The sequence below is a fragment of the Nelumbo lutea genome, chromosome 1 (genome assembly GCF_056320005.1).
Source record: "Nelumbo lutea isolate HS-2025 chromosome 1, American lotus-T2T, whole genome shotgun sequence".
In the NCBI taxonomy this organism is placed as follows: Eukaryota; Viridiplantae; Streptophyta; class Magnoliopsida; order Proteales; family Nelumbonaceae; genus Nelumbo; species Nelumbo lutea.
In genome coordinates this window covers 63,552,250-63,565,078 of record NC_142684.1, presented here as the reverse complement: position 1 = coordinate 63,565,078, position 12,829 = coordinate 63,552,250, and the positions used below count along the sequence as shown (strand labels likewise).

At 37.4% G+C, this 12,829-nt stretch overlaps 1 protein-coding gene across 6 annotated transcripts; it reads right to left on the bottom strand.

Annotated features, from left to right (window-relative positions):
* Window positions 1–1,007: 1,007 nt before the first annotated feature.
* On the bottom strand, window positions 1,008–8,543 carry LOC148874915 (uncharacterized). Of its 6 annotated transcripts, XR_016104834.1 has the most exons (10): window positions 7,846–8,543; window positions 6,163–6,555; window positions 5,833–6,053; window positions 5,531–5,725; window positions 5,030–5,119; window positions 4,869–4,932; window positions 4,512–4,555; window positions 2,738–2,773; window positions 1,576–1,863; window positions 1,008–1,422 (listed from the first exon to the last, which is right to left on the bottom strand). XR_016104834.1 is itself a non-coding variant. In XM_088963868.1 (9 exons), the coding sequence occupies exons 1-8, from the start codon at window positions 8,135–8,137 to the stop codon at window positions 2,726–2,728; spliced, it is 1,347 nt and encodes a 448-aa protein (XP_088819994.1). In that variant the 5' UTR covers window positions 8,138–8,543; the 3' UTR covers window positions 1,008–1,422; window positions 2,723–2,725. The 6 variants fall into 6 exon arrangements, 4 of the variants coding, with proteins under 4 accessions (XP_088819994.1, XP_088819993.1, XP_088819995.1 ...); XR_016104835.1 differs by lacking the exon at window positions 1,576–1,863 and having other exon boundaries at window positions 4,869–4,944; XM_088963868.1 differs by lacking the exon at window positions 1,576–1,863 and having other exon boundaries at window positions 2,723–2,773.
* Window positions 8,544–12,829: the final 4,286 nt, after the last annotated feature.

The window sequence follows — 12,829 nt, the reverse complement described above, 5'->3', positions numbered from 1 at the left end:
CAATGACTTGTGGTCCAATGATTTGAGAAACCAAAGTACTATTACTGAGCAATTTGATAAAAAAAAGTTGGCAATGATGCTTTGGTTTATTTAGTAAAATAGAAATGACAAGTGCTTTAACAATAAATTTGTTCATCTCCAAAAATTATTATTGATAGGACTCTTGCTTATTGGGGAGAAATCAAATCTTGTTTTTCTTCTAATCCCAATGAGACTTCTAAAGAGTGGAATTTTATAAGACAGCACCTAAGACCATCAAGGCCAACTTTGATGCATACTATAGGTTTGATTGTTGGTGTTCTATTGGGTGCATTGCTAGGGACCATATGGGTTTTATTTTGGACCTCCAAGCCTATTATTGTATTGGGGTATCTTCAATTAACCAGGCTGAGGCCTATGACACTTGGGAGGCCATCAATAATGCTCTAAATTTTAAATTTTAAGGGCTCCCCTATCATTATTGGAGACTCGAAGCTCGTGATTGACTGACTCAAGAAGAGAATAAAGTCCCCATGGAGATTGTAAAGCATCATCAGTGAGTGTCTCTACCTCCAGACCGTATTCAATTCAAGCATCACCTTCAAGCACACTTATCGTGAGACAAACCAAGCGGTTGATTGGCTAGCACGCAACACCCCTTCCTATTGTCCTCCTGGTTTAGGTTCAATCCCAAAAGATATCATACGGATATGTTTTTTGATTACCGGGGAAGGGCTACCCCTTGTGTAGCCTCATTTTTTTTCTTTCAAGAAAAAAAAAAAAAAAATCGGCACCACTTCAAGTTCAGGAAATGCAATTTTGACGTTTCTGTTTCTTGCACGAGGTGACTATTGCAAGAAATGGTTGAGTGTTGCTACATCAGCTTAGGTGACAAAAACACCACCAAACAAACATTACCGTTTTCCGAGAAAACACCAGACCATTGCATTGGGGAACCAAACACCACCTAAGTCATTCACCCATCAATGATCAGTCCAATCTCCAATGGCTTATCCCTCTTTATTCCGTTGCCTGCATGCTCAGTGTCAATTTACTTGATTAAAAAAAGAAGCATCTTCTCCTTACAAATTACAATAATATGATCAGATTAGATCATCTTACCCATTGTTTTTCAAATTGTAAGAATTTTACGCCAATTTCCGTTGCTATGACTCTTCCCTAACCCTGAACGCCAATGAAACACCTATACATTTTGATGCTTCCTCAAGTAAAACTAAAATACAGGAATTCCATCCCAAAATAATGGGAAGGAAACTTGATATAGGGTACATATACATCAATTTCATCATTGATCTTTCAATAAACAAATGAGGAAAAGAATATGACGTGACTTGAAGAGATCAGCAGGACATTGGGCTGCAGATTTCATTTCAAAGCTTGAATGCATGTTGGGAGCTAAATAATAAAATCTATGTTGTATTCCTGCAGCCAGATGCAAAAAGCAAATCAGCCACCAAGCCCAAGAGAAAATGGCAATGAAAGTTTACAAAAGAAATAACAGAGATGGAAATCCAACGTTCAAGATTCAAACCAATTATCAGAGAGAACGGCAGAATGTTTGCTTAAACTACTCACTTGGGTCTTAGGTGTTTACTGATCAAGACCAAAAGGAGCATCCAGTAAAGGGAAAGCAACAATCTGAAAAACTCCATCCATTATGAACAGTAGTGTAGACAATACAGACATTTATCCAGGAAGAGATGAGCCCTGATATAGCCTGATATAGCCTGATATAGCTTCCTCCTCCCAATCCAACCCTCTGCCAGAGCATCAGCTATAGAATAAGCTGATCTTGGGAACCATCAGAATGAGATATTCACTCTCAATGCTAGAGATCTAGCTTCTCCGAAGTCCAATCAAAAGCTGTGTTTACCAAGGGTCCTCTTTAGTTTCATCACATCCATCTACTGATAATCTGTTAACCACCTTCCCATGATAACTAAGTGCTTGTTTGGGGGTGGGGGGGTGCTGAAGCACAGAGGCTTCTTGCTTTTGAGATGGGTCCCTACATGGACAGCCTTTAAGCTATGTTTGGTGAAGAATCCGGAGAGCCCAAATTGGCTGTCAATTGGTCATTTTTTGGTCTCTCCACTTTGGGCTTGGATCTCCTACCCATGAACTGTTCCCACATCTTTACCCACTAGACATTACAGCTGTGCATTGGGAATATCTCCCTTGTCATTCATGGGGAGATGTTCCCAATACATGGTGGTGGTGCTCTGTGGGTAGGGATGTGGGAAAAACTTGTGGGTAACAGGTCCTGAGTGCTCCGCTTCAGCCTCTACAGATAGCTTATCCAGAGTGCCTCAAAGCAGCTGAACCAGCTTTAGCTGAATGTTCAAGTCAGCCATCCCAAATGGGCTTGAAAAGCAAGCTGAGGCTCTGTAGTAGTGTCAGGATCTGAACTTTAGTGGGAGGTACCAAAGCTCACAGAGTTTGAATATTCTAGGAGGTTCCACCCCCACCCCAATAAGAAGCATAAAACTTCACTTCTTCCTTTTTGGCTCACTCTTAAAACTGCAAAAAAACACACATGGACCAAGCATCTCTACATCCTCAGGCAATTTTCCTAGCAAAACCCATGTTTCCTTTGTAATAAATTCACTTAAGAACCTATGGAACTGATATAAACCAAAAAAAAAAGCAACATGAAAGATAGCAATGGCAAGAATAATATCATGATGTACATATTAGAATGCAGACACTAAATAAAGCAAGGAACCTGCTACTGAACAACCTCTTGGTCAGCAGGAAGGCCCATGGTGTCCTCAATCTGTGAACAAATGAACAAGAATTAGAAAATGCACAACTACGTCAAATATGTAGATGAACTATTCTGAAATCCTAGCATGCAAAAAGGAAAAGGAGAAAATGAAGGCACTTTCAATAACTAGAGGATAGAACGCAACATGTAATAACTCTATGGTCAATGGTCAATAACAAAAAAAATAAATAAATTTGAAATAAATAACAATAGGCATGCAGTCCGAACATTTGAATAAAATCAAGTGTCATTTACCAAGACACCCCTATACTTTGCAACTGCCTTAATCCACACCATCAGAAACCATTTGTGTATCTGTCTGGGCATGATTTTTATTCCAAAAATACCCCTAGCAACAACCAAAACAACATCATCTTCCTCTCTACAGATGTCACCGATACCCAAAGCCATTACTCAAGTGCACACATCCCCACCCAAATATCCTAAGATCATAAATTTTTTTAAAGGAACCCCACTGCAATCCCCCAAAACCCAACCTTTGTGAGCTGCCCCATCTCTTCTGTTATTACCGCCATCCCAACTAATGCCCAAGCCAGAAACTGAGCCAAAGTCTATAATGGTGGCTGAGCAGAAGAATGTGCTTGTGCAAGAACAGGAGACACTTAGGACAATGCCAGTGACTAACAATGGTGGCTCACTAATGATGCTGGAGAGGATAAGTCTATCTCAGCCTATAACAGGAAGGAGGGAGGAGGCAACGGTGTGAAATATGTAGATAGCAATGACATGGAAGCTCATGAAAAGAAGGATAGGGATTTTTTGAGGGGGATATGAGGGTGATAACTCTAACAGGTGAGAACAAGGGCACTTACATGGAGCTTGTAAGGAATCCCTACTGTCTTGGATCTGAAGGCCATGGCAATCAATCACAATCAGGCAACAGCAGCATCAACAGCGATAGTGGCAAAGATGGGAAGTTGAAGAGAAGGGACAAGGTCATGCCAAAATCAGCACAAAGCCTGCCCGTATCTGCTTTCAGTAATAGTAACAGAGTGTCAAAAGCTCTTTAGAAGATTCAACCAGTTTCTTGTTCTTGAGAATCAGAACAGAAGTTGCAGGATTTTAATGGTGGAACTCCTTGTCTCCTACCTAAGTGTAGCCACGCCTCTCACCTTCCCCATATCGATTCTTGGCCTAGAATAAAAATTGCCCCTTCGGTTTTGCACCCATTGTCTCTAACACTGCCATCCCTCCTCTAACTATGTCAACCTAATTTGAACAATTTGGCTACTGTGGTTGAAATTTAAGTGAAAAGTTTGACAATGACAGTAAATTGGGAAGAAATCAAACTGCAGAAGGTGTAATCTTTGAGGCCATTAGTGTTGGACAAGATGAAGTTTCACATGAAGGTAGGTTCTGGGTTGTATTGCAAAAGCTCATTACTGCCATTAAGCTTTCACCAGCCATCTATGAGACCATAGTGATATGTCAAGGGATATTAAGCGAAGGTTTGAGTTGATTTGAGGTGCCTTGGACAGCACATCACATTTGTCAATAATTTGATGATCAAGGATCTTTCTTTTCTTTTCTTTTCATAAATTCGATCGAATGGACGTTATGGATAGAGGGTAGGTTTATTAAAGACACAAAACCATAGGGGTGTCTTAGTAAATGACCCTAAAATCAATTAGACTGACAAAAATCAGCCTTAAAGTAGCAAAACAATAGAACTTTACTTGAAGAAACTTATAATGCAAGAAAAATGATGCAAATGAACAGATCTTACATTATTGTTATCCTCAACCATGGGCAACAGCTTCTTTGGGCGACCTAAATACTCAAAAAATAAATAGATAAATAAATAAGGAGTTGCAACTTAGATGAATGTAAGCATAAACAGACCAAAACTTCTTGTACAATGTGATACATAGTTTGAGAGAACAAGTAAATCGAATAAACCCAATCACAGAAAAGAGTAGAAAGAGCCTACTTGTCAAGATGCCACCCACATAACATAAGTTTAAGTCTCAGAGGAATCAATAATATAGGGTAGTAAATTAGCATTATCTCAAGTGCAATTAGCATTAACCTGGCTTTCTACAAAGACCGAATTCCAAACAAAGAGAGTATCAACTGAGAATACCTCGCTTGGGTTTATTAGTCTTCGACCACACACAGTCATCTGCAGAACCCAGTTCTGATCCTTTCTGCAATCAAAACTGTTCTTTAGAAATAAGGTCCTAGTGACTTTGAAATAATTCTCAACAGAAACTGCTAGCAAACATGTGAGCATTGAGATCTCACCAACTTTCTTTTATGAACAGAGGGGGACAGGCCTTTCCTATTCATAGCACTTTGGTGACTTCTGCTTGCTTTGTTCTTTTTGCTAATTTTCTGAATAATTAGGAAACTCTTAAATTAGACTATAATGGCAAACAAACAAATAGGTCAGATAGAGAGAGGGAAGCAAAAGTCAAAAAATAGTAAAATTCAAAATTGATAGTATTATCTGAATAAAATATCCACAAAACAAGGTTTGGATAGCTTAATTTCTCACATCTAGCTGCCCAAAGGATTCCTCAAATTCATCATGTCATTATTCTTCATGAAGTAATATTAGGCTGACAAGGATATAGGTACACAGCCCCATCCAGAGGTTACCTCTTTAGATTTATGGACTAGATTGACCACATCATTTCTCTTTTTAGTAGTGGGGATCATGCCAAGAAGATATTATAAGAAAATCCATAAGGAAAAACTACTTCAAAAAATATTTAATTCATGTATTTCAGAACACAAACTCACATCAAATTCTTCATCTTTTGTCTTTGCCACAAATGCATCCCAATCTTCTTTTTTCACATAGGAAGGTTTTTGTGGTTCAACACCTCTCTCAAGGTCTTTCTTGATCTGAATCAGCAGTTTATATTTATGTTGTCTATAACAAGAGGAAATCTTTTTCCTCGTATAGCTTCTATTTATATCAAAATTATACCTCTCCTGCAAATCAAAAAGTTTAGGTGTTCAATCAATCCAGGGAAAATAAAATCATTAATGAAGACAAAAAAACGGAAAGAAATAATTTGCTGAAATTCTAAGGTACCTACTGTTAACATATTAAGTACTGATTTGTAGTCTTCAACTGGAACATCCCCGATTTGCTTAAACCTTACAGGCAAAAAGTGGCATACATATGAATTGATAGATCTTTTAAATGCTCCAGCATTTGGACCAGTTGGGTTACCAACTTCATCAAAATCAACAATCAAACGTTTAGCTAAATTACGAGAAGCTACTTGCCCTGCTCTCTTAGGCACCCTTTTAGAGCCTGCATTGCATTAATTTTCAGTAGCAAAAGATGATATTAAAACAAATAACACATTATTTTGAAGATATACTTATGAAAGTAGAAAAGTTATGATTAGAAATTCATTTACCTTGAGTTTCTTCTTGGGGGAAGTCAGAATTCTCCATTGCTTCTTTGAAAATGGTATCCACATTTGCATTTGGGTCCAATATACTCATGGCAATATTATCTAGGATATTGTTCTTATAATGGAAGTCACCATATTCACTACCGTCTTCAGGGGTCAAGCATGCATCTTCATTCATATTTATTTGAAGCATTTTTAGACCTAATGGAATTTCATCTTGTTCTGTAGTAGTTTCCTCCTCCAAGTTTCCATGATCATCGCTCATTCTCATTATATCCATGGCTCCAGGCATGGAACAGTCATTTGGGAACACTTGATTATTATCATCTCCACTTGATAGTCCAGAACTCAGAGAAATATTAGGCACTACATCAACACCTGACCGACTTGCACTATCTGCAAAGAGCAACCACCAGTTCATGGGAGGTAAAACTAATACAGCATAACCAACTTAGCTGTTTGAAGTGGACATGCTCGATAAGCAAATAAAGTTACAATTCTCTTGATTAATATCAGAGAACAGAAATATATATTTACCAAAACAGGCAAAAACCAAAGGGCACAATGGCATGACAGCATGAGAACATGATTGCAAGCCTTCCAAACTCAACATTACCCAGCCATCAAATTACTAATATAGTAATCAGTTTAACAAATACATCCCCAAGTGCATCAGGGTGGAATGGTGGATTCATTACATTGCATTAGATTTCCATCTGGAGAGGCAGTGGGAAGTTTGATCTACACTAAATTGAACAAAGAAGATGAAAAGTTGATCAAAGCCATACATGCTGTTTATTTCTTTCAATTAACTACATGATAATTAGCAGTTAGATACTGAACCTTCATTTTCTTTCAATTAACTACCAAACATTAAATTGAACAAAGAAAATGAAAAGTTGATCAAAGTCATACATGCTGCTTATTTCTTTCAATTAACTACATGATAATTAGCAGTTAGATACTAAACTTTCATAGTTCCTATCCATCTTCTTAAGCACATAGGCCATATAGTACCATTACTAACTCCTGATACCTTAAATCATATGAAAGAAAAAAGGGAAAAAAAGAAAAGAAACAACAAACAACTTTATCCAACTAGAATTAACAACAGGAATGAATCACTATAGCAATCAATAAGGGAAAAGAAGCACACAACGGCTAATCTGGAGCCAGGAAAAAATAACAAGAAACCCAGAAATTCATCTCAAACCCATTCTAAGTCAGGCAACAAAGGCTCCAGAAAAATAAATCTTTCGAGATACATCATTTCATTATATCAATTTATCAATACAACACTGACGTATATAATAATTTCTCTATTGAACATTAAAACTAGCTATCATCACTTCATCAGAAAATCAAAAACATTTTTTTTTTGCATTTTTTTTAGGGTCACCAGAACGTCGAAGATTGACAAAGATTTCCAAGATGGGTTATTCATAATCTCGAGATAATAGTAGCCCAGACTACAATTCATCCTTTTGAACGCCAAGCCAATCATTGCCTGCACGTCAGCAGATAAAAAAAATTTGAAGAAAACGAAAAGAAATTTGTAGATGGATAATTGATAATCTCAAGCTAACTCTAACCCAATATCACAGTTTTCGCTACTGTACAATTGAACCATTCGTTGCCACTTCAAATCTTCAATAGAACGTTGAAACGCAACAAAACCACCCATACCCGACTGCCGACGCTGCTTTCTCCGAACGAACAAACCCAACAAATCATCATGTAGAGCTCTAATAACCTCAGTCCTAGACGCCGCCCTTGCAATCAGAGTGGCCTGATAGTTCAGCAGATTCTGCAATCGCTGCCGCTCCAGTTCATGAAGTCCCGACCCACGAATCCGATCCTCCAGGAGCCCGATCTCCTTGTTCAACTCTTCAATCTTCGCTTCCTCGCTCCGAACGTTGGAGCTGATCCTGTGGTGGTCCTCGAGAACTCTCCTGATCTCCGACTCAATCTGCTCCATTTTAGGACGGAAATGGAATACGAAAAGTTTGAGGCTTGTTTACATTTCTTCTGTTGCTGCAGCAGCTTATCTCTTGTTAACCCCGTTTTGAGAAGAGAAATGATTGCATCCAGGAACAGGAAGCTTTACCTTGGGACCAAAAGGGGAACTGCTCGAAAATCAAATTTGAGTTCGTGTTCACGTCCAGTGTCCATGGGTCCCGCCAAATTAATTTTACTGTTTAGTTGAAACCATTGTTACAGTTAGCAAAGGGAGAGCCTTGACTCTTTTGCGTGTAAGCCCTTCTAACTTCTAAGTAGGGCTGATCATTTCAGCAGCTGATGGATGGTGGTTATGGTTCAGTTGCTACTTGGTAATGGTAAGTTTTTTTTGGCTGGTTGTGTGCTTGAAGCGAAGAATTGGGATCAAATCCCGTTGTCACCAGGGTTTTGGGTGGTTGTAGCGGAGATTTGGGGAATTGTGATCAAATCCCGTTTTTAATTCGATCGAAAAAAAAAAAACTGGAATTGAAAGGGATGGGTTCGAGTCGACCCGAGTTAAAACATGGGGAATGGGGATCATCTTCGAGTGAGGAATCAGCTCGAATAGTTCATATGGGTGAGCTTGGCTAGGATCAAGTTTGATACCGAGTAGAATAGCTTCATGTAAAAAAAAAAAAAAAATATATATATATATATATATATATATATATATATTATTTTTCATATATATACTTAAACCTACTTATTAAATGGACCTTTATTAAAACACTCCTTACATTTTGCAACCTACTTATTAAATGGGCCTTTCATTGAGAAGTTTTTTTTTTTTTTTTTTTTGCCATTTGAAAATAGTAATATGATCTCCTAAACTGAGTTGAATATGTTCAAGGGCATGTGCACATAATTGTTTATTCCAAAAGTACCCCTAATACTTCTTCATACAAGAAATAAAATTGACCAAATAGAGTGGTTGCTCATATCTTATTAGGGGTAAAAATGATATTTTCATTTTCATTTTCTTTATATTTATTCATATACATTAGGATCAAAACTGTAAATTATAGGGAGTGTTTTAGTAAAACAAAAACTACGGGGTAGCTTTTCGTAAATCCATGAAACTATATGGGGTGTTCTAGTAAATGATCCTAAAAATTATTTAAGTTTGATTAAGCTTGCAAGCCTCACAAGTCACAAGTTAAGCTTCATTAGGCTCAAGCTTGGCTCGATTAGCAAATAATTCTACATATTGGGCTCAAGTTTGGTTTGAAGCTTGGTTTAAACCAAGCTGAATCGAGTTTTTCATGAGTCAAGCTCGAATAACTAGGTTCGTGCCCACCCCTACTCAAAACTAGGTTTTGACAATGGCAATGGGCCAGGTTCAGGACAAGGACCATACTCCCCATCTTCAACCCCAATTTCTAAATAACTTCTCATTTTTTATCCTGATCTTTGTTGAAGAGAAAAATGAACCTTCATCCCTGATGGAATGGGTTTCCTATTGGACCTGGGCCCTCAATTTTTTTTTTTTTTACTTTTAACTAAAAGTTTGCTTTGGAAAAAAAGATTTACTTAAGAAAGGAAAAAATCATTAAACTACATTTTATAAAATTTAACTAATATCTATTTGAGTTGAGATGAATATAAATTTATTTAAGAACCTATATACAAATATTGCTTTAAAATATTTAATATATGTATATGTTTTCAAAATTTTAAAATATAAATAATGTTTTAAAAATATTTAAAATATTATAGTTGGGATCAGGTTGGGATACGACTTCACTCACCATCCCCATTCCCACCAAAACAATCTCCAACTCTCCATACCTGATCCAATCAGGTCAAGGAGGCCAGATACCTAACACGATCAATGAAAATTGCCATCCCTAAATTTTGCACCCAATAACAAATTAGCCTAAAATATATATTATAAATATATGCATGTATATAATATTTTGTTATATTGAATATAATATATATTATTTCATTTAGCTATAAAAAATAGAGTAATCAAAATATCAATTAGCCATTAGCAATTTAATAGTTAGATATGGTACCTTTAAGGGACCAAAAAACCCTTAAAGTTGTCACTATTATTGCAAAGATGCCTCATCCTAAGTCCTAACCCACAAAAGGGGAGGTCGTGAACCTCATGGTTTGCTAACATATATGGTTTTTGTTTCTCTAACATTATATCTTACACATGGAAAATTTTGGATCTTGAAATAAATTCTTAATCTTACCCTCCAATCTATATTCATGGAAAAAGAATTTAGTGCAACTTACTACATCTATAAGTGAAGCCTACTTTTATAGGTAAGTCTTATAGTTAGTGTAACTACAACCCATGCAGTAGGGAGGTCCTGATTAAATCAGTAGTCTCGGTCCTCCCCACCTATGTGATGAGTCACTTCAAGATCCCTCGAAGCCCTTTCAATCGAATCAATCAATAGTAGATGCTTTTTGTTTTACTAGGGTTAGAAAGGGTTACATCGCAAGCTCAGATGGATCAATTGGGAGAAACTTTGTGGAGTGAAGTGGGGTGGCCTTGGATTCGGAGAATTGGCATGCTTAAATTAGGCCCTCCTTGCAAAGATGGCCTAGAGTTAATTTAAAGTGAGGAAGACCTTTGGGTAGACTTTCTTAAGGCTATGTTTGGTTTGAAGGAAAAAGTAGAGAAAGATAGGAAAACCTTTACAAACCTTGTATTTGTTTCCCTGTCTTTCCCTACCTTTTCCTTCAAACCAAACATAGCCTAAGAGCATTTATAGTGACATAATCTTGTGTCTTCTTAGTCGAGAGGCAATGCTTCATGGTGTTGGAAAAGCATATACTATGATTTGGACTTACTACGCACTTGGAGAGTGGGTAGTGGCTCAAAGATCCATATTTGGGAAGATCCTTGGCTTCCTACTATATTGAGGGAAAGATTATGCCTGCCAAACCTATAGATTGCAACATTGAGTGGGTCAATGAGTTGATTAATCAAGAAGTTGGAAGAATGGGGTCATCTAAATTTTCTTTTCTCATGCCCCTGGTTCACTACCTATTCTCCAAAGCTGTTTGGTTCCTTTGCCTCCTTGGTCTTTGCTCTTTAGAGATCATTGCCACCTCTTTTGTGGATTGGTGCTTATCTTGGTTCAGCCAAGTTTAAGTATTGATTGATGATTCACAAAGGCATTCAGGTTTACTTTCTCTATTTGTTGACCTGCTTGGAAGGCTTGTAATGGTTTCTGATGAGGGCGGATTTAGCCCTCCAATGATCTTATGACACCTAACACCTTAGAACAACTAGGTGACACCTCGGACCACTTTGACAACAACTTGCCTTTGCTAAGTTGATGGTGTCCCCCACACTCTTGGATCAGCTTAAGCCCTTTGCATCCATCGTTTTCCAAGGTGTTCCCTAGCGGATATTTTAATAATTTTATGGCTCTTACACCTTTTTTTTTTTGGAAAAATTTATTCCATTTTTTCTTATCCATCTATATTAAATAAAGCGGATACTTGCTTTGGGTTTTGTGTTGGTCATAAAAGTTAAAATCCAAATACCATTCATATATGGTTAATACTTACTTGTAGACAAGCATAGTGCATGCTCTTACATTATTGTGTGTAGAAAGGGGGAGGTGTTTGAGATGATTAGGTTTTTCAAGGCATCTCAATGCATCTTAATGCATCTATATCTTCTATATATTAAAATGAAAAGGTACAACCTATCACTTTTCAATTTTCAATTTTTTTCTTTAACTTTTGAATTTTCTTTGCTTTGAAAATTCCACGTAAGCATGTAAAGCATGAAATGAAAAATGCCATGTCAACAAGGTTTAGGAACTTGCAATTAGGGGTAAAGTTTTAAGTTTTGATTTTTAGGGATGCTATTTAGGCTTTCTAATTGAGTTAAGTCCAATAAAATCTAAAAGAATGGAAAGATCCATCGTATGGACACCCTGATAAAGCATAATAGAATGGGAAATTTTCAAAAATTTCTCTCCTTACTACAATTGGGAATCACATTCCCTATTTTAGAAAACTAATTTTCAAGGATCAATCTTGAATCAAGAACCGAACCAGATCTGAACAAAACAGTAGGAGAGGGAAATACCTGATACGGAGAATTAGTATCCCCCAACGAAGGTGTTCACGCCTAGAAAAGTCACCAAAGACTAATCCCACTGAAGATGGCGCAGTGTAGGACGGAGCAGAATCAGTAACGTTCTTCACAAGAACTGGATCCTTCGCAAGAACCCACTAGACGACAGATGAGCACAACTTTTTTTCAATTCTTTCACAAAGAACTGAAATCAAGAACGCTTCTTGATGACTCCCACGTGAGTGGAGACGAACTACTAATGGTGGCGGCGACAGGAAGGAGGCGACAGAGAGAAATTGGCGCAGTCTCGCTATATGTTGATTTCTCTCTTCTGTGTTGTATCCGTATCTCAGATGAGTGTGTTTAGAGGCTGCCGCCCCCTCTTCCTTTTATAACCCTAAAGGGATAAGCTCCTAATCCTATTAGGAGAAGTTGATCCCCTTAAGTGATAAGGTAAAGTCCTTATCTAATCTGTAGATCATGATCAACCCTCCTAATTTGATTAGGAGTTTCCAGTTTTGAATCATATTCAAATTTGGTCTCTTACTGAGTGGATAGGGACTTTCCCTTATCCTTTAAGGCTGGTCCACATCTTAGATTTGCCCCATTCAAGCCAAT